This window comes from Euprymna scolopes, chromosome 21 (genome assembly GCF_053919585.1).
Source record: "Euprymna scolopes isolate OS-2025 chromosome 21, ASM5391958v1, whole genome shotgun sequence".
NCBI classification, from domain to species: domain Eukaryota; kingdom Metazoa; phylum Mollusca; class Cephalopoda; order Sepiida; family Sepiolidae; genus Euprymna; species Euprymna scolopes.
Window position 1 is genome coordinate 27422715 of NC_136502.1, and position 25390 is coordinate 27448104.

A 25390-nucleotide genomic window follows, 5' to 3' on the forward strand; every position below is an offset into this window, starting at 1 on the left:
TTCCCACCATCATCTGGGGGGAAGTGAAAGCTAAAAATAACGATACCGCGATGACCTCATTTAGCGTCGTCCTGTCAATCAAACCTCTTTTAGCTTTATAAGCTTTAACTTAACATGCTAATCAATTACTCTCACTCGTGGCCGAGACCGTTAAGTACTTGGCATTGGTTTCCACGTCAAAGCTTCCGGGTTCAATCCCTCCTCCCGACCAAACGTTTTTTTTTTTATTACTTCGCTTATTCTTTAGTTTACCCCCACCCCCCACCCCATACACAGGTTTATTTATGCCATTTTTTTTCCGTTTTGGTTTTGGGTTTTTTTTTTACATCGTCTTTTTTATAATATTTAAGCAGGATTATTAATTACCCCCCTCCATACACACACCTACATACACCCGGGCAACGCCGGGTCCCCCCCCCCCGCTAGTATACATTATAAAGAGTAAATTAATGTATGATATCTGAAAAATATTGAACAGAATAACAATTATTTTTAAAGAATAAATAAGTGATTCAATAAACTTAACAAAAACCTTTTTCAAATTACTAAGAATATCATTAAAAAGAATTGTCTGAATTACTCATTATTTAGTTCATAAAGTGATGATGTAGGTAGAACAAATCAGATCATAGTTAAGCATTTCTGTTTATATGAGTACTGAGACATTTCATTTTTCATATAGTAAATGAAATCAAAAACAAAATTCTATATGTATTGTTCAAAACAACTAATTGGTTAAATCTAAAAGGAATTCGTAGAACAGACATAATTTAATTTTCCTTTCTTCAATGAAATAAATGTTATTTTTTTCATAAATTATTATATTAAATCACTAGCGGGACCCATTAACCGGTGTCGCTCGGTGGAAGCATACCCTCAAGTACGGGTGTTGTTGGACGGTATGGAAATCCTCCCCACTTCTAAAGTGAATAACTTGTAAATGATGTTCTTATTTAACGTTTTTCGTTGGTAGTGGTCAATGTTTGTTACTTTCAAAGAATATAAGGAAACACACATAAATATGGTTGAGTGAGAGAGAGAGAGAGAGAGAGAGAGCGAGGGCGTCTTGTTTGTTTTGTTTTTTTATTTATGTATTTATTTTATTTTGTTTACTTGCTTCCCCACGAGAGCAGAATAAGACATGTGGCCATTTTTTAATGTGTGTGTGGTAAACCAGCTCCCCAGGAAGGGACATGATTTGTGTACATATTTAGTTCGTAATAAGTGTATAAAAAAAAAATGTATACAGTTAAATCAATACCTAACTGTAAATATTGGTAATAAGTTACACATTATGTAATTCTCCAAAAGAAAAATTTCACTTAATTTGATTGCAATATCAAAACAAAAAGGTACTTAAGTGAATTTTTATAACTTTTAATCAACAATTGAAAGAGAGAGAATGTTTGTTGGCTTTTTTTTTGTTTATTTATTTATTTATTTTATTTACTTGCCTCCACACAAGTGCACGAGTGTGAGGAGGCCGTATTTTTTCGTAACTGTAAGAAGAAAAAAAAACATTTGTAGACATTTATGCTGATGACACTACAATCTATGGTAGCACATCAAAGACCGTAAACAACCAAGTTCTCTCTTATTCTCTCTCCTCTGATCTTACGCACGTGATACAGTGGGGAAAGAGGTGGCTAGTTACTTTTAATGCATCTAAAGCCAAGCTTCTATTTTTACACCATAAACTCTCTGATGCCCATTTGGCTTCAATTGAAATGAACAGCCTCGTCTTGCAGAGGCTTCATGTTTTGACAAGCTGCTGGGCTTGATCTTTACTCCCAATCTGAAATAGCATATGTATATCAAATCCATTGCCAAGGTCGCTAGAAAAATTGTGTAATCCTTCTACCGCTCCAGTAGATATCTCCCTCCTGATGCAATTCTCTACCTATATAAAAGCCAGGTACGGCCAACGATGGAGTATTGTTGCCACATCTCGGCAGGAGCTGCTAGAAGCAGCTTATCCTGTCTTGACAGAGTTCAAAATAGACTTTGTAGCTTAGTGGGGGATGCCCTTTTCACTTCCCTGCAATCTCTTTCCCACAGAAGAGACATTGCGAGCCTGTCTCTGCTCTATCGTTATTTTCATGGCAAGTGTTCATCTGAGCTTCAATCTATGATCCCTCCTCACCAAACTTTCACGAAAAACACTCGTCTAGCTAAAACCATTATCAATAATTTCCCCACACACTTTATCTATGCCTTAATGTAGATTCCATGAACAAAGCTTCTTTCTTAGAACTGAACGCCTGTGGAACTCTCTTCCGATTTCCTGCTTTCCCGCTGACTACAATCTGATTGTTTTCAAGTCCAATGTAAACAAGTTCTTAATGAACCGTCCCCCTAATAATCCAATTTACAAAACTTCCACTACTTATGTTTACTACGTGATAATCACATTGACTAATGTATACGCATTAACCTTTATCCTCGAGTGGCCTCCGGGCCTTGATAAGTGGTGATTCCCGTGTAAAAAAAAAAAAAAAAAAAAAAAAATGTTACATTGTACGTACCCGTTATGGAATGTAATTCTCCGAAAGAAAAATTTCACTTAATTTGATCAAGATATACAGAAAAAAAGAAGCTACTTGATCAAATCAAGCGTAATTTTTTTATTTTTTTTTGAGAACGGCCTTCCATAACGGATAAGTGCAATATAACTTTTAATCAACAATTTAGAGAGAGAGTAGATGACAAACTAAATACAAAGTAAACGTTTCCATTTGGGTTCTGTTTAAGTGTATGCGAGCAAAAAATTTTAAAAAGTAAACAATCTACCTGGCGTAATGCTTGTCTTGAAGCCGCCATGTTGATCATAGTATGTTTGCATTCGTTTTTTTTTTTTTGTAGGGTTTTAATTCTGGAATGAGAGAATTACAAATGGCAGCCATTGAGAAAGGGGTTGAATTTGTGAAGGGAGCAATCATTGTTTTTTAAATCTACGAAATGGAAGTGAATGCTATGTGGTCATGATTCAGTTAATAAGGGTGAAGGAGCAATATAAGGCTACTGTGTGTAGTTTTACACAATGTATAGTGGTTGCAGTGGGAGTAGTTATGAAGCAGAGGGAAAGATAGGAACTATTTCCTCTAATGCTAATGGCGGTAGTGATGATGTCACTCCTGAGATAAAATATAGTTTTAATATGACGAATGAATGTGGCAAAAATGTTGTTCTATAGGTACATAAGATAGTGGCTAACAGTGCAGACGTAATAAAGTTGTATGTGGAATCTGTTGCTGTAAACCTACGCTATTTGGGTCCAGAGAGGAAAAACTGTGTATACATAGAGATTAATACATTAACTCAAACTGAAATATAGCTAACACTTTTCTTTAAATTTTTAACCAGTAGCCAGATTTCTTATTGGCATAAATATTTTTATATCCCCATTTTAATAAATAAGTGTCCTGTGTTGTTTTAATTGTATTGCACCATTTTGCAACAGTTTTACAAAAAAAGAATACAGCTAAAATTTATTAAATGGTTTGTTTAGAATTAATTTTCAAGGGAGATCATCCAAATGAAAAAATGTCTATTAAGTGAATTTAAATTTTGGGAATATTCACTTGTACAAATTTGTATTTAAAAACAATAATTTTCAAAGTATAAATTCAGAAAATATTTACCCATAATAATCATGAATGATAAAAGACTTTTCATTTTCTTTTAAATTCATAATAAATAAAAAAAAAAAAAGAGCAAAGAGAACTTTAAGAATTTATAAAAAAAAAAAGGTTTCCTCAGTTTCTATTTGCTTGTATTCTTTTTTGTTGTTAATTTTAAAATTTTGATTGCATATTTTTTCAAATGCATTTTTAAGCATAGAATAAATTGAAGCACACAAATATCTTTAAAAAATTTGAAGTTAAAAAAAATGATAATCAATATTTTTTTAATAAATATACAAATCCATATTTACTTTCTTTTGGATTATACATCATGTTGTTCTCTTTGCTTAAAATAGTATGTAGAGCTAAATGTAAAAAATATTTTATTGACAAATGTTAATAACTACATTTTATTTCAGTATTTAATTTATATTTTTATTTTCTGATTGTTTGATTTAATAATAGCTTTTCTCGTCCATAAATGTTGTTTATTATATCTACCAAGTTGATCTTAAAAATAGCATAGACTCAACCATTATATTCTCTTTACAGACCCCCCCCCCCACCGCTTTCCTTTTATCTCACAATACCTTAAAACGTCACTAGCTGACTTTCGAAAGACCCCCACCCCGGCTTTTCTTTTTATCTTGAAATTTCTTAAAACATCTCTAGCCAAAGATTAAAATACGATCATGTTTTTGTTTTTTTTAACGGTTAATTTTAAAAAAAAAATGTATTTGGAACACTGATGTTTTTAAATCTAATTTCCCTTCAACAGTTTGCATTTTGGAGATGGAACTCTTTTTGAGATAAGTCGCTGCTATATTAATTTTAATTTTTATCTTTTTAGATTCAAATGTTAATAACTACATTTTATTTCAGTATTTAATTCATATTTTCTGATTGGTTTATTTAATAATAGCTTTTCTTATCCATAAATGTTGTTTACTATATCTACCTAGTTGATTGCATAAATAGATTAGGCAATAGTATTCATTTTTAGTTCGTGAGGCGGAAATCTATCACCATACTTTCACTTAAATACGCCAATTGGACTTTTATGAGTACAATACTTAATAAAATAATTTTTTTTTAATGGAGAGTAGAGAACGCATTGTGGATGCGCTATCGGCAGCTCCCGTTACTCTCACTTCTCTTTATTTGTCCCTCAGTCCTCATTTTTTAATGAGTGATTTTTCTGACAAAGGGAGAAGAAAAAGCTGTATTCTAGGTTGGCAGTATTTTGCACAAACAGTTGCCAGAGATGTCGGAAATTTTCTGTTTCTATGTCTATCCTTGTAGCCATGTCACTAGTAAGGATGGTGGAGGTAAACATTAGGGACCCGTATCTTGGATTAATCACTAAGGAGGATGTCCTATCAGCAGAAGCAAAGTACTGGGGCTGCTGTATTGCCATTTGGTAGCTTCTGATGGAGCCTCTCGATGCCATATTAGTGGGTAATTGTTACGGCTTTACCTTATTATGTGCTACAAAAATAAATAAATTTCTTTGTTTCTTTTTCTCTCTTAGTTTCCCTCTCTGCCCTGCTCTAAGCAAGTCTGTCGACCTACTCCACAAATCCCAAAACTCCATCATGACAAGTTTCAAGAAAAAAATACACGATTAAACTTCGATCTCCAACTTCCAATGTAGACCCCCACTACCATGTCTCTTTCTCCAACATCAGGGGTCTACGTTCTAATCTTTCAGAGGTTGAAACCCAATTACAGGAGACTAAACCAGACCTATTATTTCTAAACGAAACTGGCATTGGACGGACTATTTCCCTAGATGAGTTTGTAATTAAAGGATACTCTAACTTAACTTCCAAATCTGACCCCTAAGATCGACATGGGCATGAAATATGTGCCTATATTAAAGATGGCTTTCCATGTGGTAGGGACACCTCCAGAGAAGATCCTAACTTACCCTATATGTGCTTCCAAGTTGCACTTGCTCACATTACTGCATTTATATTTACTCTCTATCGCCCCCACAACAGCAAAGTTACTATCTTTAAAAGCATATCTGAGAAGATTGACCACGTCCTATCTGCTTATCCTTCATCTAACATTCACGTATGTGGAGACTTCAATGTTCACAATGTGGAATGGTTAACCCACTCAAACAAGACCGATGATAAGGGGAGGTTCTGTCATGATTTCTCCATTGCTTATGACCTCACTCAGATTGTTCACGAACCCACCCGTGTGCCCGACACTGATGGCCAGTATGTGAGTCTCCTAGACCTTTTTCTCATAACTTGCCCTGAACTATGTTCAGTTTCTGTTCTGTCTCCTCTTAGATCTTCCGACCACTGTTGTATCAATTAAGATAAAAATGAAATGTAATAAGTCCCCAGATGTACCTCTCCATCGTACAGTATATCGATACACTATGGGTGACTGGGATAGCTTCCATACATTTATACCAGATCTACCTCTGTGTTCTACGTTTAAAAAGGATGTATCCTCTATAGTATCAGACCTGACAAAATGGTGAATTATAGGTATATACTGTTTTATACCTTTGAAAAAGTTCCAGCTAAAACCTTACAGCCAGCCATGGTTCTCTCCAGAATGTGCTGCTGCCATTGCACACAGAAATCACTTTTTCCATTGCTTCCAATGTAATAGATGTATTGAGACTACAGCCGCTTTCAGGACTGCTGGAAACCATTGTAAGAAAGTAATAAAGAATGCAAGAGAGTTGTATGCTCAGTCCGTCAAGTCCAAAGTAGCTGAGCAGCGGTTTGGTTCCCACCAGTTTTGGCAAATAGCAAACAGAATCCTGAACAAAAGCGTGTACTCTATCCCAACTATCATCAATGGACCCGAGGTAATCTCGTCAGCATCTGACAAAGCTAAACTCTTTGCAAAGAACTTTGCAGCTAATTCTACCCTTTGTGACCAAGGCTGCCAATCCCTAATATTTCCTCCTACATCAGAAAACATGCTATGTGATATACAAATATCTGTACATGATGTTGCCAAGCTAATCAAAAAAGAAAAAAAGAAGTAAAGCAACCAGCCCTGACGGTATTGCAATTATAGTACTCAAAAAACTTCAACCGGAACTAGCACCCATACTTACAAAACTGTTTAAACATTGTCTTAAGGAGAATTGCTTCCCATCACCCTGGAAAATCTCATCAGTATGCCTTGTATTTAAGAATTCCTGTGATCACTCATCTCCCTCTCAGGACAGGCCAATAAGTCTCCTGTACAGAGAGGGAGATGAGTCAGAGTAAGTTGCTAGAATCTGTGTTAAATGGAGAAGTAATCAACCATTTCAGCAAAAATAACCTTCTTAGTGACACTCAATATGGTTTCCGTTCTGCTAGATCTACAGCAGGTGCTTACAGTTATATCTCATAGGATTAATGAATCTCTCAATGGAGGCAACCTTTCTAGGGAAATTGCTCTGGACATATCAAAGGCCTTTGATAGAGTATGGCATAAAGGTTTACTTCACAAGATCTCCAGTTATGGTATAGCTGGAAATGTTTTCTCAATTATTAAAATTTCTCTCTGATAGGTTCATAAGAGTACTAGTTGATGGGCAAAAATCCAAAGCTCACAGTATTAATGCTGGAGTCCCTCAGGGTTCCATTCTGGGCCCAACTCTCTTCCTGATCTACATTAATGATCTTCCAAATCACATCCTTACATCATTTGTAGACATTTATGCTGATGACACTACCATCTATGGTAGCACATCCAAGACAGTAAACGACCAAGTTCTCTCCAATTCTCTCTCTTTTGATCTCGAGCATGTGGTACAATGGCTGGTTACTTTTAATGCATCTAAAACCAAGCTTTTATCTTTACATCATCAACGCTCTGATCCCATCTGGCATCAATTGAAATGAATGGCTCTTGTCTTGGGCAGGCCTCATGTTTTGACAAGCTTCTGGGCTTGACCTTTACTCCTGATCTTAAATAGAACACGTACATCAAATCTGTTGCCAAGGCTGCTGGAAAAATAGTGGGATCCTTCTATCGATCCAGTAGATATCTCACTGCTGATGCAATTCTCTATATAAGAGCCAGGTACGTCTAACGATGGAGTATTGTTGCCACATCTGGGCAGGAGCTGCTAGAAAAGACTTGTTCTGCCTTGATAGAGTTCAAAATAGACTTCGTAGCCTCATAGGAGATGTCCTATTCTTTTCCCTGCAACCTCTATTTCACAGAAGAGATGTTGCGAGTTTGTCTTTACTTTATCATTATTTTCATGGCAAGTGCTCAACTAAGCTTCAATCTATGGTCCTCCCTCACCAAACTTTCACAAGAAACACTTGTCTAGCTGAAAATACTATCAATGATTCCCCCCACTCTTAAACCTAAATGTAGATTCCATGAACAAAGCTTCTTTCTTAGAAGTGCACGCCTGTGGAACTGGCTTCTGTTTTCATGCTTTCCAGCAGACTATAATCTGATTGTTTTTAAGTCCAACGTTAACAAGTTCTTGATGAGCCGTTCCACTTAAGTTAATAAATTTACCGAATTTCCATTACTAACGATTACTATATGCTCCAATTGACTACTGTACACTTTTAATTCTTATCCTCGAGTGGTATCTGGGCCTTGATATGTGGTGATGCTATGTAAAAAAAATTCTATTTATTTGTTTAGTGTATGATAAAAAAAAGGTAGAAACTCACTTTCTACAATAAATGAGCATATGATGTATTATAATTATTAAATATAGTAAGTAAGCATAATCATGAAGTAATAAAATGTAAACTAGTGACTACAATTCTGAATATAATCTTTGTATAATAATTTATTAATCACCAATAAAACAAAATGAAAACAATGATTATTTTAAATTTCATTGATTTGAAAATATTTAATTGCAAATTATTTTACAATGTTTTTAATTTCACAATTTAAAATTTTATTCCAAATGATCAAACAAAAATCTTCATTTTGTTGTATTTCTTTATATTTGTACAAAATCAAAGCACTAAGCAATGAAAGAGACAATTATAATATTTGTCGTTTTTCTCAAATTACCAAAACATGTCTGTAAATAATGTTAAAATGCAAAGGATACTAACTAAGCCAAATTGATGCTTAAACAAAATTCAAATAAATTATCACCGGATTAAACTAAAAGAGGGTTTTTTGGGGGGCTTTTTTAATAATAAAGTAGTAAATTTAATTAATAATAAAATATATAAATATAAAAATAAGTCTAAAACCTTGAATTTTAAAACAAAATTTGCAAAATTAATGGGATATTTTAAACATGAAATTAAAACATATCTATATGGATATCTATTAAATAAAATTGATCTATTGAGATTGCATAATTATATTTTTTATCTTTAATTAAAAAAAATAACATTTTAAAATATTAATCTGAAACATTTAATTTTTCATAAATTCACATCTGTTTATAAAAAATCTTTTGATAATTTACATCTTCTAAGGAAATATAATATATATTTATTTCTTTTCAGATCGATCTTCCAGGAAGTCTTCAGTTCAATCAGGACATGTAAACAAAAGTGAAATTTCTGCTCCTTATCCACAATCAAGAAATCTTCTAGAAATGAATAATGAACAGACTTCAAATACAAGACCCTTGCCTCCAGTACCGAACAAAAACTAATAAAGTTACTTTCATATTAAATAATACATATGAACATACACTTTTTCATATTAAATAATACATATGAACATACACTTTTGATGGAATCTTATTCTTCTTAACATAAATATCCATTTACGAGAAATGTTTTACTTTAAAGTTTATACAAATATAAATATAGAATTACAATGCTGACAAACACAAAATTCAATTTTTTCAATGATCATAACTTGATAAATACGAATTCATAAATTTTATTTATAAATTTTAACTTTGTAATTTCAATAGAATTTATTGCCATGAATGATAACTTAAAAGCAATATGAAGATGACAATGTCATTTTCAACTCAAATATAAAATTAACCCAGGCTAATAGGAGTTCAAATAAGAAATACTTTAAATTTAGATACTTGAAAAAATGGATGGAGGGAAGAAATCAGATCATATAGGATGAATAACACATTCACTATTACATTGCATTGTGGGAACAAAGGAAATGAAATACTTTTTTTTTTCAAAAGAAATTAAATGATTAAATTCTTTATTATAAACTTGTATTTTAAATATAAAAAATTAAATACTATTAAAAATAATTTCAGAAACACAAAAAGAAAATTTTATCTAAATGATGGAAAATTCCTGAATATGGGTTAGTGTTGTTTTCAGTTTGTATTAACAACGTTAACATCCTCTCCCTCTTCACATGCCACCATTAAACACACACTATACTTTTTAGGACAACTACTTTGTTACCCTTATCTTCAGTTAAAAATTGTATTTTCATCATTGGATGCAACATTCAGAAAGCATAATTGAATAACTACATTTACAGCTATCAACAAATTGCAGATCACAACAAAGGTAAGAATTTTCACAGATTTTTCTCTGAGAAATTTTCTGTTTTTTTTTTTTTTTCAGCACAAAAGACTTCATAGACGGCCATCACTGACATCTAGCATACATATGCACATTCTCAAAAACATTACATGATTTCTTATTATTTCCATTGTAAAATCTGTAAAAATATGTTTTATCTAAAACGTTATCAGGGAAAACTACTGTATTTTCCTCTAAATATTTCAGAAAAAAATATAAAATAGAGTATTTTTGTACCATTTTTCCTCATTCTTTTCTTTACATTCATAAGATGTCATTATGCATCTCTGTATGCACTTCATTTTACAAAATGAGAATAGTCGTTATTCAAATATACCTTTTTAATAAATATGTATACAAAATATATATTATTTAGTAATTAAAACATGTATCTATGATTTTTAATGGCTGCCCTTATTAGTTAAACAAATGCCTTTTCTGAATTTGATATTTATTTATACTAAACGAATATTAAGAAATATATATGTTTTTTAATAGATACATTATTAAAAACAAATAGTTCAATGTGTTGTACATTTTGGTAGCATATTTTGTTCTTTTAAAATAATATTTATGATTTTATTTTAAATAGTTCCATTCAAGTATTGCTTTTTAAAACTATTTATTTAAATAAAATTATATTTACCTAATAAAAACTTTGCAATTTTTAATGATTATCAAAAACTTTTTCAGTATTTAAAATTTGAAAAATAAAAATTAATTTCTTTTGAGTTACATATGGAGTTAAATTCAAATTGATTCAACATAAATAATTATTAATTTGAAATTCTAATTTAATTTCAATTTTAAAAAAAACTTACAAATGTAGACATTCATTTCAAAGTATAGTTTTAGAAAATATTTACCTATAAAAATGGTGAATAATGAAATACATTTGATATTCTTTTTTGTTTGAATAGATAATAAATAAAAATTTGATTAAATCAAAACTGCATTCAAGAAACACTATAAAAACTGAGAGTATTGATAACTACAAATATTCTAGTGCTTATTTAGAATTACATTTAATTAAAAAAAAAAATGCAGAAAAATCTTTATGGTGTATGTACAGGTCACGGAATGAAGATGTCATATTCCAAAAATCATATGAATTGATTAAGTAGATTGTTTTTAATTAAAAAAAAATCAAAATTTACGACTTTTAGTAATTAATCATTTTTGGTAGCCATAACTTATTTAAAAAACAAAACAAAACTATTTAATCAAGTTATGTGAATTTTGGAATATGACATCATAAAGATTTTGCCTGTGTCTTTGTTTTTGAATTAAGTATAATTCTAAATAAGCATTAATATTCCTAATAATTTAAACAAACAACTGGTTAAAATTTAATCAATTACCTTTGATTACAAGAATTAAATTTCAATTCAATATACTTTAGTACATAACTTGATTAGTCAAAATTCATGTGAACTAATTCAAGGGAAGTAACTCTTACTTCTTAACTCGAAATATGTTCATCGTCTGGATACGTGATAACAGATCAATGATGTTCAAGTAAATTAATATAATCATTATGTATTTTTATTTTTAATGTGTTCTGCAATCTTGTTTTTTTAATTTTTAATGTGTTCTGTGTAAAATCATCCCCCCTTAAAATTAGCTTCATACTGTATTCAAAATAAGCATAGAAAATCAAATTATCATGATATCTAATTTAAATCTAATGTGAATTTATTGCCATTAGAAGATTAAATATGTTAATTGTACAATTAAGATAATTTTATATATCATTTAAAATTATATGCATAAAATAATGAACAAGTAATTAAATACAAAATAATTAAGGTATTTTTAAATATAGAAGACTAGCAATTAATTAGTAAGACCGGCTTTAAAAATGACTTTACCAAACATTTTTTTTAATTTAGTAGTACATTTTGTGAATAAATTATCTAAGTTAAAAACAGAATTAGTATAGAAAGATTTAAAAATAATGAAATGATTTCAGAAATAATGGTAAAAGAATAGACTCACAAGATTATCTGAGAGATCTATTTGATGAACTAGTTTCCATTAGAATTTTATTTAGAATAATTGATTTCCATTTCCATAGTTTCCATTAGAATTTTATTTAGAATAATTGATTAAAATATGAGATGTCCAAGGAGGCATAAATATAAATAAAAGTATGTTAGCTGTCAGTTAAATATAGTATTGCTTTAAAAATTATAAAATCAAGTAACAATAAATGCATATGTATTATATAAAAAAAAATCACTAATATACAAATTCAAGATAAACAGTGAACAGAGTCCATGGCAAAATGTTTTTCCTTTGTGTAATACCAAATTAATGTTGCATTTTTAATATTTCCTTCAGAATAAGCCCTAAAAAATAAATATAATCAACAGTTAAAATATATGTAAAAATGGCAACTGAAATATTTATTTAGTATTATTGTTCTGCATAAAAAAAATTAAGTACCTCCCTAATTTGTAATTGTTTTACTGAAAAACACATTTTAACAATTCTTTTAACAATGAAAGGTGGCAGTGCTGAAGTGAATAACAATGTGGACTGGTGACCTTGTGTGTGCTAAGTTTGAATTCAGTTTTGTCCATTCACTAATGAATATTGGCAACCTTCATGTGGTTATTCCAGTACTTCAGTACAGAAAGAAACAAGGAAACCAACAGAAATAAAACAATCAAAAAAGTCATACAAATTTACTTTTGTTGTCCAATAAACGTAATGACAAAATGCAACAGTGGTTTCAATTCGCTATTATACATTCCTCATAAAATCTGTACTTGCTTTATAACTGTAACGTTTTGCAAAATTCTAAACTAACTCTTTCATATGGAATTAAAACATAAAATTTTGTTCAGATTTTTTTAAATTAACAATAATTTTCTAACATAAACTTTGGATTTATTTTTGATATTGTTCATTATTCAAAACAAATTATCTTTTATTAAAATTATGATTGATGTCATTTTCTTTAGTAAAAACAATACTTTACAAATATTATCTGATATGAAATATAATATTCACATGGAATTTCAGTATGGTGAATTATCTTCTTTACCAATTTACAAATGAACAGAAAACTAATTATATTCAGCCTTCAAGCCGTTAAATATATGTTGTATATAAATGCCTGATTTGTTTTCTTTTATTTTCATGCAGTCATATAGTTATCATCTCCTTTTTGGTTTGGAAATAAAATTTTGGAGATGCAAGCCACCATGTAGAATTTAAGTGAATTTTATGGGATCATTCAGTATCAGCTAATATGTATAAAGAACTTGTTTCATATTCCAGAAAATGAAATAAATGTTGATTTTAGTAAAAAATAAATTGTTTAATAATAATGCCCAACATCAATAACAAATCTAAAATTTATACAGGTTCTCTATTAAGCCATTAATTTTTTTAACAAAGTAATTTATGAATTTATTAGAAAATTTCCAACATAAATAGTTGCATTTTCTTCAGAATAATTTATGTTAAAAGTAATCTTTACCCCCAAAATTGAAAATACTTTTTTTCTTTACAAATTTATTTGGTAATTTTAAATATTTAAAATTAAAGGAAAATAAAGACTTTCTGATGATTTCACTTTTGAAACTAAATGTTCTTTTTGTAACATTCTTAACTTAAAATTATTCTTTTTAATATGTAAATATTTTATTAGAATAAAAACAATCAAAAGTTACTTTCTATTAGAAATAAGTAAGATGTATAGATAATTAACATTTTACTACATTGAAAAAATAAAAACAAAAAAATATATTATTTTACTAGTCAAACTAAAGCACAGAAGCAGATGTGATTTGTATATTCGTTTTGTTAAAATTACTTTTTTTTTCATTATCAAATTGGACCATGATGCATGTTTACAACTTTTATAATATAAATTATCAAGCATTTAAGGTATTTAAATGAAAGAAGGAAATTTTATTTTTACATACAGGTCAAGATTAATTATCCCTCTCACTAAACATTGGATACCAAAGGATTCCATATTTAAAATAGAAATTGATTAATACTGTAGTAAGAAACAATACTTACAATGTTTTACTGGTTTAAATAACCTTCAAGTAAAATTGTTTATGATTAGTATATCTTTTAGGTCTGCATTTGGATGGAAAAATTGACAAAAGCAGACATTTTTTTGTTTTCATATATAGAAATTTCTATATTTCAATAATATAAAATTTGAATATTATGTGGACAAAAGTAACAATCATCTTTTTTTTTTTCAGCCTTAAGAGCAGACATGTTGAGTTTTATATATATCCTCCTGAGCATATTACACATTTGCCTTAGTGCAGACCTTATATATAAAATGGAGGAAGGAAAAAGCCCAGGAACTTACATTGGAGACATTGCTGCAGATTCTAAAATAATGGAGAACATGTCCTATCAAGACAAGAAACTCATCACATTCAGTCAACTACAAGGAAAAGTTGATAGTTCTCAATATTTCAGAGTGTCCAAGAAAACAGGAAAACTTTATGCAACAATCACATTGGATGCAGAAGCAATGTGTATACATAATGAACAATGTTTTCAACTTATTGATGTAGCTGTTCGTAAAAAGGGTTCTTCAATGAGGATTTTAGAAATTAAAGTAATCATAAAAGATATTAATGATCATAAACCAGAGTTTCCAGAAAAACAAGTAAATATTGAATTTGATGAAGATGTCAAAATAGGAACTAAAGTAATAATACCAAATGCAATAGATAAAGATGTTGGATTATTAAATTCAAAGATTTTTTATGAACTCAAAAAACATAAAAATGCACCGTTTACTTTATTTGTTGTGCCTGGTGTTCACGGAAGATCCATGGTAGCGATAAAGCTGGAAGGAATATTAGACAGAGAAACCAAAGATTCTTATGTTGTACAAGTTGTGGCTAAAGATGCTGGAACTCCTCCTCAACATAGTATATTGAATGTTCACATTTCAGTCAATGATGTTAATGATAATTTTCCTGTATTTTCTGAGAAAATGTATAACATTTCAATAAAGAATGAAGAAAGTAAAGTCACACCAATTGCTATTTTATCAGCAACTGATTTGGATTCAGGAAAAAATGGAAGGGTCTCATATCACTGGAGCCTAGGGACAAAAGACATAATTAAAACATATTTTGAATTAATTGAATCAACAGGGAAACTTTTTTTAAGGAAAAAGTTCAATGCAGCTGAAGACATTATACATAAGTTGTATATAAAAGCTGAAGATGGAGGGAATCCACCATTGAGTTCAATTGCAATGGTTTTAGTAAACGTTATAAATCAATACAACAACGGACCAATTATTGATATAAATCTTCCTTCTTCATCAAATGCAAATACTGTTGAGATTTTCGAAAATGCTAAAATTAGTATTTTTATTGCTTATGTTAAAGTGATAGACAATGATGAAGGGCAAAATGGAGATGTCAGTTGTCATCTTCATCATGATAAATTTCAGCTTCAGAACTTAGGTACAAAGAAATATGAAGTGACACTGAAAAATCCTCTTGACAGAGAGAAAGAAGAGCACCATGATGTTGTGATCAGTTGTCAAGATAAAGGCTCTCCTCCTCTTCATAGTAACAGCAAATTCTCCATTAAAGTGATGGACATCAATGATGTAAGGCCACAATTTACAAAAGACACATTTAAATTCTTCATTGATGAGAATCAAAACTCAAGAATTACTCTTGGCTACATCAATGCCACTGATCCAGACTTGGGAGATGGAGGAAAACTCACATATTCTCTCATCACCAATAACAACAAACACTTCTTACCTTTCAAAATAACCACAAATGGATTACTATCAGCAATTATGTCTCTTGATCATGAGTTTCAACATACTTATCACTTCAAGGTGTTTGTGAAAGACAATGGAACACCATCTCTCAATAACACAGTCAATGTGATTGTTGAGGTCACTGATAAAAATGATAATGCTCCATATTTTACATTTCCCAGTGTTAAACCTTACAATCTACATGTCACATATTACCCTGATGCCAGAAACAAGAACATCACACAGATAAAGGCAGCCGACAGTGATAGTCAAGAGAATGCATTTCTAAAATATCAAATAATCAGAGGCAATGACAAACAGATGTTCACCATCAACCAGTACACTGGTTTCTTAGCTTTCAATAGACAACTCAGCCAACAAAATGCTGGCTCCTATCAGCTTGACATTCTTGTCAAGGATAGTGGTAGGCCAGTTCTATCAGCAACAACTACTCTCTTTTTAACACTCACTATCAGCAACAACACATCAGAAATGTTAAATGTTGTTCAGCTTCACACTGAAGAGAAAGTGCATCTTAATCTCGTCATTATTATTACAGTCATAGCAGTCACAATAGCTGTCTTTATTACAGCTTCATTATCAATCTGCATCATTCGATGTAATGGTCAATCAAATGTGGCCTATGCCCAAGCACTTGATCCTTCCAATAGATATGTTGGTGAACAGAGACAACTTATTGCTCCTTCTTACCCAGGAAACACTTGGCCTAATCCTGCTCAGTCTTTGCAAATAAACCAAACACCATCTACAAATACTCCCATGACAACATCAAGACAGCTAACTTCTGCAGATGCACTTCCACAGAAATCAAAACCATCAAATGAAATTCCATCACAAGTAAGTACAAAAAATTTTTATTCATTGTTTTCCTTATTAAGTTTTTAATATAAAAATACAAAAACAAGTGCATCACTTCATTTATTTTCTTTGAATTATTTATGTTATTAAGATAAATAATTATTCATTGAGTTGTAAAAATTTTATTTGATGAAAACGAAAATGTCTAGGTTATATTGACTTTTATTTTGTTTATAAATAATTGTACAAAATAACATTATGAATATTTAATTCCTTCAGTTATGAAATTATAGAGTATAAGACTTTTATTTTTCATCGTACTAGATGTATACGCAAAATGTGTCAATTCCACCTGATTATTTTACCTGGAGATCTGCTGTACCTTCACAATCAGAATCTGATTTGAGTTGGAGAGGTGAGAATACTGGAAATACCCAAGGAGCATCAGGTAATATGTGAACTTTAAAAAATGTTTACATTAAATATAGGGAAAATAATACTAAGCAATATAAGTGTAAGGAAACCATGGTATTTTTGTCTTAAGTTTTGAAATGGAAATATAACTAAAAATAATTATGTTGATAAAGCATAAAGAACGACTATAAATAAGTTGTTTAAATCAGCCAAGTAAAAATTAAACAGAAACAAAAACATTTTTGTGAAATATTACTGGAATATTAAGTGAAAAAAATGAATCTCTACAAGTGATCATTAAGATAATTGTAATATGGGCTTAAATTAAAGAACCATTTGAATTACTTTATCTAATTCTCTCTCTTTTTTTTATCAAAGTGATAATTGTCTTTAACTGGAGTAAATAGAGCTAACCAAGAAGTAGGGATTGATATTTCTGCACAATATTTTTTCAGCTTTTGTTAGATATACCATTCTTATAGAAAGTGCTGGTAGGAAGGAGATAAAGCAAGTTCAGTATTAAATACAAGTAATGTACTGATAAGAGAAAAAAAAATATGGTAAACTTAAATTTATGTAACGCAGGTAATTTTGAACAGATTTTCTGGTTTACTCTGTATAATCATAAATTGGAATTCTAAAAGGATGTTTTTAAATTCTGTGATGCAGAGTTTCAATGAACTGGTCATAAAAATTGGTAAAGTTTTCTTGAATTTTGAAAAGCTGTAACTAATTTAGTATCATTTACTTTAACATCAAAGATAAAAACTTTACAATAAGTTTTTATGCTCTCTTAGGATCCACTTAATTTGAGATATATATATATATATATATATATATATATATATATATAAATATATATATACATATATATATATATATATATATATATATATATATATATATATATATATAAATATATATATACATATATATATATATATATATATATATATATATAAATATATAACAAATGCATAGACAAATATACTAGTATAAAATAAAATGTGAGTGAAAAACATCCAGATTAAAACCAGGTCACTTCCCAACGCAAAAGAGAAACCCATCCCTGCCAAAAAGAACAAAGAAAGAAGTGAATTAGAGATCAAGTGAACCATTGCTTTATAAACGTATGTCTATTGGCTATGATAAATGGGTGTGTGAATAACAAAGAATCTGATTACTGATGACTAGCAAATCCAGTACCACAGGAATATATAAAAGCACGAAGCAACATCAATTCAAGCTCCTGGGTTTGACCTTTACTCCTTTGAAATGGAACACGTATATCAAGTCTGTTGCCTGGGCCGCTGGGAAAATGGTGGGATCCTTCTACCGCTCCAAAAGATATCTCACTACTGATGCAATTCTCTATCTCTATAAAAGCCAAGAACGTCCAAGGATGGAGTACTGCTGCCACATCTGGGCTGAAGCTTCTAAAAACAACCTATCCTGCCTTGACAACGTACAAAATAGACTTTGTGGCTTAGTGGGGGATGTCCTTTTCTCTTCCCTGCAACCTCTCTCCCACAGAAGAGACGTTGCGAGCCTCTCTTTGTTTTATCGTTATTTCCATGGCAAGTGCTCATCCGAGCTCCAATCTCTGGTCCCCCCTCGCTAATCTTTCACGATAAACACCCGTCTAGCTAAAACCAGTCAGTAATTTTCCCGACTCTTTATCTGTGCCTAAATCAAAATGTAGATTCCATGAACAAAGCTTCTTTCTGAGAAGTGCACGCCTGTGGAATTCTCTTCCGTTTGCCTGTTTCCCACCTGACTACAACTTGGATGTCTTCAAGTCCAACATAAACAAATTCCTGATTAATCATCCCCTTAAGTAAGACACTTTATCAAATCTCCAATATCAACTATTACTACGATATTATTCCATTGATTATTGTACACACAATAACCCTTATCCCCGAGTGGCTTCCGGGCCTTGATAAGTGGTTATCCCCCATGTAAAAAAAAAAAAAAAAAATTCAATCTAATAGCCTGATGGATCTTGACAAGGATGAAATGCAGAAAACTGTGTAGCTTAATTGCCATATATATTTTCAAAACTTACTAATATATAAGGATAATCTGTATGGATAAAGAATGGTTCAAACTAAATTTAATATTGCTAGATCTCTCTATAGAAAATTATTCATAATTTCATCTTCATTGTTTAATGAATGCTTTAAAATCTTTTTTTCTGTCATTATGAAAACATGCACATATTTTACATGCCATATTTGCCCAACTAATCAAAATTGATACATATATGCATATTTCTTTTCAGATCGATCATCCAGAAAGTCTTCAATTCAATCAGGCAATCTAAACAAAAGTGATATTTCTGCACCTTATCCACAATCAAGAAATATTATAGAAATGAACAATAAACAAACTTCAAATACAAGACCTTTGCCTCCAGTACCACATAAATACTAATGATCATAAGAACAATAAAGCCGTTTACACATTAAAAAAATAAACTCTTACACATTTACTACATCATATATCACTTGTATAAATATTAACAAACAAAACAATTACAGATCTAAGTTTTAATAGCTTATTTAATAAAATGAGTTTATATATAATATCATATCCAACAAAGTATGTAAAAAATCAATATTGTTGGAAATAGTTTTGAAAAGAATCGTTTATTCATCAATGGAGATTTCATTCAATTACAAACATTATTAAAACTAACAAAATACTAAAAATAAAATAGTCTTTAAAAACAATGTGTTTTGCTGATTGATTTTAAATTGTTTTAAGATTGTTTATATTGAAAATGCATTTTCTATGGAAAGAAATGCTAAAAATTGATATTAGTGGAAAATATTGATAATTGGAATGAAAAATATAAAGTTAGATAAATAAAATAGAAAATAAGATTACAAGTTACACACATGTTATTGCAAGGAATATTATTATAAAAACATCAAGAACTAAATTAATTATAATAAATTATAATTCAAGGATATAGTTATGTATGGCATTGTATTAACTTTGTTCAAAGGTTTTGTTTCATGATTGATTCTGTAAAAAACAGTGAGATTCTGTATAAGCCAAATTTTAGATTAAAAAGTATATGATTGTGAAATCATAGCCGTTTTTATTTATCTTCTAGAAGCTCTGTGAGAGATATATTTAGTTATATTCTTTATCAAAATCTATAGGTAGTGATATGAATGAGTGAAAATGAAAATTGATGTGCTTGTTTTTGTTCATAGATACAAATGTTAGTCAACTATGTGTTTTACTAATATAATCTGTCAGATGAAAATTTATTAAAAATTCAATTTAATATTGAAAAAATTGGTCATAATCATATTTTTCTTTCTCATCTTTCACAGAAAAACATTAAAATCTTTTTCATAGAATTCATAGCCATAAATGATAATTTAAAAGCAATATTTGAATATAAAGATGAATTTAAACTCCATATAATAAATCATCTGGTAGGAACTTGCATTTTATCTATTCAAGAAAGGAATATATGACAATTAGAGCTATTTAACAGATAGAAAGAAAAATGCAAAGCCTGCTGGATGAATAACACATCAACTATTAACATTGCATTGTGGGAACCGAAAAAGTAAAATCTGTTTTTTTTTAAAAGAAAGTCAATTCTTCATTAAACTTTTATATAAAATAATAAAATAAAGTCTAATAAAAATTTTATTGAGAAATAGAAAAAAAATTATTTAAAATCTATCAATGTGGGTCAGTATTTTTTTACATTCTGCATTAAGGTCTTTATCACTCCCCTTTCTTCCTTTCTTTTATGCATATAGCCATTACACACACAGCATACTTCTTAGGACAACTACCTTGTCAATCATGATAAATATTGCTTCAATTTAAAGTTTTATCTCATTTGTCGGACATAGAATTCACACAACTATCAGTGGACACTACATCTAATAAATAATACTGGGATCATAACAAAGGTAAGCAGAATTATCCTACGTGTTTCTCTTTGAGATTCTATTTTGCAAACATGGCTGTATATCACCTCTGATACATATATACTCTCTTTTACAAAACAGTACGCTTTTCTTTTTTTCATTTTCTTATGAAAATTAAATATATAAAAATAGTTACACTAATTATAATAATAATAATATTATTAATAATAATCCTCACTAAATTACCAATACTTACTATACATTAAAATATAAAGGAAAATACTATTTCTTAAATTAAATATTTTTACACAAGTCTTTGCTTAGTATTTATCACTTCTCAGTAAGTTTGTATAATCTCTTTCTATTACTTATACAGTTTTCAGATTTTATGACAGAAATCTATATTTATCTCACTGTACATAATGCCAACCATTATTACTCACAAATCTTTTTTAGCAATTAAGTGTGTGTGTGTGTGTGTGTGTGTGTGTGTGTGTGTGTGTGTGTGTGTTATTTAGAAGCTTACATGTTGAAATGAACTAAAAACCACTGAACTAATTTTCTGAAGTTTGGAATATTAAAAATTGATTAAGTTTATATAAAAAATATTTGTAAATGAAAATATATGTAATCATTTGCATCAATGAAAAATATTGTGTGCAAACGTATTTAAAAATGAAGAAAGTTCTTTATTAATTTAAAAAAAATTTTTTTAAAAAAAAGTAAATAATTGAAATTAACAGTAGACAAAGCACAATTGGTTGTTTCGAATACAAACATATTTTAAGAGATTTGAATCTACTTTTATTCCTGATTGTTAATATTTTAAAATATGGTGGACCAGAATTTCTAGAATAAAACTGATTTATCTAGGTTAATTCGATAAAAATTACTTTGAAATTCTTCATTTCTCATTATACTTTAAATTCATGACATTTTGTAATATTATTTTTTGGGGGAGGAGAGGGTAAAAGTCAACACCCTCTGCTTTTTGTTTTAGGATGTTTGATGTTCTTTGATATTCTTTTTAAGAGCTGATGACCTCACATTTTAAAAGATTTAATCCTCATCACCACTACTACCACCACCATCTGTAAACACTAACTAGTTTGAAACATTAGCGTGTAAAGTAACTAATATTTATAAATTCGACCATTCTTAACCACAAAATTATTTGTCAAAAATTATTTATCAAAATATAAAAAAATAAATTCTGCAAATAAATCATGGAATTAACATAGTATGAACAGATATACTTCTAGTTCTGACATAAATCAATGTTGGTTCTTTTTTTCATTTTTATAAATATATTCCTTTAAGCAAATACTTCATTGCAAGTAAATTTTTATAGCCTATTTTATTCTTTTATATAACAAAGCAAATGATTTTTGCAGATTTTTAATAAAAGTAGTTATTACCCTTTTCAAACTATTCTTGAATTAAAAGTTAATTAATAATTCTACCTTCTGAAATATAAAACAATTTGATAACAGTTTGAGTTAATTTCACAATATTTTAAATTTGCAAAATAAAAATTTTAATTTAAAAATTTTATTATTTTAATATTATTGTAATGTTGCAATCATAACAATTTGTCATGCATAAGTAAATAATTTATTTTAAATGTAAATTTCATTGTTAAAGTATGCAAACAGCAACATGAATTTTAAAGACAGCAACAATTTACAATAGTAATTGTATACAAAATTGTTTCCTTTACTCTTTCAACTGGAATATAAATAAAATTTATTTGACACTGAAAAATGAAAACTAGTAAGTTTTCAAATATCATTAATAATAAAACAAAATCACAGAAAAATAAGTTATGTGGACAGAAAAAAATAAACAATTTATTATATAAGATCATATTTTACTTTTATTTTATATTGCTGTTATTATTCATATATATATATTCATCGAATGTAGCAGATTTGATGTGATCAAATTCAAGGGAAGTAACTCATTCAAAAAACGGAATTGCAAATAAGACAGTTGCTTCATAAATAATCTTTGTCATTGGTTGAGGTTCATGTTATGTTAAAACGCAGTATTTTGAATTTTCATTTATACAATACTACATAATCTCCTTTATCAAGTCTGTTTCATCACTTGATCTTGTTTAGTAAAACTTAGTCAAACATAATGATTGATATGAGGCTAACATTTGTAAATTTAAGTTAAATGATATGCTGAAGTAATGATATTACATAAATGCATTGAGCAGCTAATTGTTGTTAAATAAATCATTTTAACAAGACTAAGTTAATATATATATATGTGTGTGTGTGTGTGTGTGTGTGTGTGTAAGTGAGCATATTTTTGGGTATTACTTATGAGTGCAAATAAATTCTGTTATATATTTAAAAGTATGGTTATAATTCGTTTCTATGTATCTCTTTTGTTTATGTGTAATAAAAATTAAAAAATATTAAGAATCTTATTTAACAATGTATTAACTTTTGAGATTTTCTTATTTAAAGACATTATATATGACTATACTTTTGTATTTCTTAATTTTAATTTGTTATGGCTTATGTAGCAATTTTGCATAATATATGAATTCACATTATATGATGCACATATTCTTTGTAAAAATATTATTTCAAAAGTAATCAATGTATAACACCATTAATGTAGTCTTAGCAATTGAAACAAAATGCATCCAAAGAGATGCTAAGGTACAGTATTAATATAAAGTAAAAAAAAATAATAATATAAACATATAAAATAAACATCAAGGCAAATTATTAAAGTTGATGAGCAATAAAAAAAAGTTTGAATTTATAAATCATGAACATAATTCTAATCAAAGGTGACATTTTATTCCATATATTGAAATATTATAAAAAGAGGCAATCATTTTAATATTGACTTATTTTAACAAATATCCAAAGTAAATAAGATAATGTACTTTGCTTGAAACATGCATAATATGTATATAATAAAGGGGTTATAGAAGCTTATCACAATGCAAGACATATTTCCATTTATTACATTGTGATCCTATTCTATAACCCCTCTATGTCTAACATAATTTTTTCTATATAATTTTATAAATAGAGTACAAAAATCCGATTAATGCATTTTTTAAATATATTTTCTAGCAGATTTGGCTTTTTTAGTTTGTAATGTCATAGTTGACAGATAAAAACACAAGCAGTAGTTGTGGAAATAGTTACGTTTAATCTTTTAATAGTAAATTACATCATTTGTAGACATTTATGCTGACGACACTACCATTTATGGTACCACATCTAAGACAGTAAACGACCAAGTTCTCTCCAATTCTCTCTCCTCTGATCTTGAGCACGTAGTACAATGGGGAAAGGAGTGGCTGGTTACTTTTAATGCATCTAAAACCAAGCTTCTCTCTTTACATCATCAACATTCTAATTCACATTTGTCATCAATTGAAATGAATGGCTCTCGTCTTCAGGAGGCCTCAAGTTTTGACAAGCTTCTTGGCTTGACCATTACTCCTGATCTTAAATGGAACACACGTATATCAAATCTGTTGCCAAGGCCGCTGGAAAAATGGTGGGATCTTTCTATCGATCCAGTAGATATCTCACTGCTGATGCTATTCTCTACCTATATAAGAGCCAGGTACATCCAAGGATGGAATACTGTTGCCACATCTGGGCAGGAGCTGCTAGAAAGGACTTGTCCTGCCTTGATAGAGTTCAAAATAGATTTCGTAGCCTCGTAGGAGATGTCCTTTTCTCCTCCTTGCAACCTCTATCTCACAGAAGAGATGTTGCGAGTTTGTCTCTGTTGTATCGTTATTTTCATGGAAAGTGTTCAACTGAGCTTCAATCTATGGTCCCCCCTCGCCAAACTTTCACAAGAAACACTCGTCTAGCTGTAAACACTATCAATAATTTCCCCCACTCTTTATCTGTGCCTAAACCTAAACGTAGATTCCATGAACAAAGCTCGCTAATCTTTCACGATAAACACCCGTCTAGCTAAAACCAGTCAGTAATTTTCCCGACTCTTTATCTGTGCCTAAATCAAAATGTAGATTCCATGAACAAAGCTTCTTTCTGAGAAGTGCACGCCTGTGGAATTGTCTTCCGTTTTCCTGCTTTCCGGCTGACTACAATATGGTTGTGTTCAAGTCTAAAGTAAATAAGTTCTTGATGAGCCGTTCCATATAAGTTATTAAATTTACCAAATTTTCATTACTAATGATTACTATATTGACCAATTTCTACTGTACACTCTTTAACCCTTATCCTTGAGTGGCCTCTGGGCCTTGATAATGTGGTGATGCCTTTGTAAAAAAAAAAAAAAAAAAAAACTATAAATGCTAATTCTCAAAAGATTAATTAATGTAAATAAATAAATCTAAAGGTTTTTTTTTTATTTATC

The 25390-nt window shown here is 29.6% G+C and overlaps 2 protein-coding genes across 2 annotated transcripts in view; both read left to right on the forward strand.

The window, feature by feature from the left end:
- LOC145242939 (protocadherin beta-16-like) overlaps window positions 1–9398 on the forward strand; it is a 42963-nt gene extending 33565 nt beyond the window's left edge. The window contains exon 4 of the mRNA XM_080106048.1: window positions 9095–9398. Coding sequence (XP_079962174.1) covers window positions 9095–9246 — 152 coding nt within the window. The 3' untranslated portion in view covers window positions 9247–9398. The remainder of the gene's footprint in view (window positions 1–9094) is intronic.
- Window positions 1–25390, forward strand: part of LOC145242752 (protocadherin Fat 4-like) — a 161068-nt gene that overhangs the window by 62109 nt on the left and 73569 nt on the right. Inside the window, exons 8-10 of the mRNA XM_080105893.1 lie at window positions 14335–16736; window positions 17022–17145; window positions 19396–19545. Of these exons, the coding sequence (XP_079962019.1) occupies window positions 14335–16736; window positions 17022–17145; window positions 19396–19545 (2676 nt within the window). The remainder of the gene's footprint in view (window positions 1–14334; window positions 16737–17021; window positions 17146–19395; window positions 19546–25390) is intronic.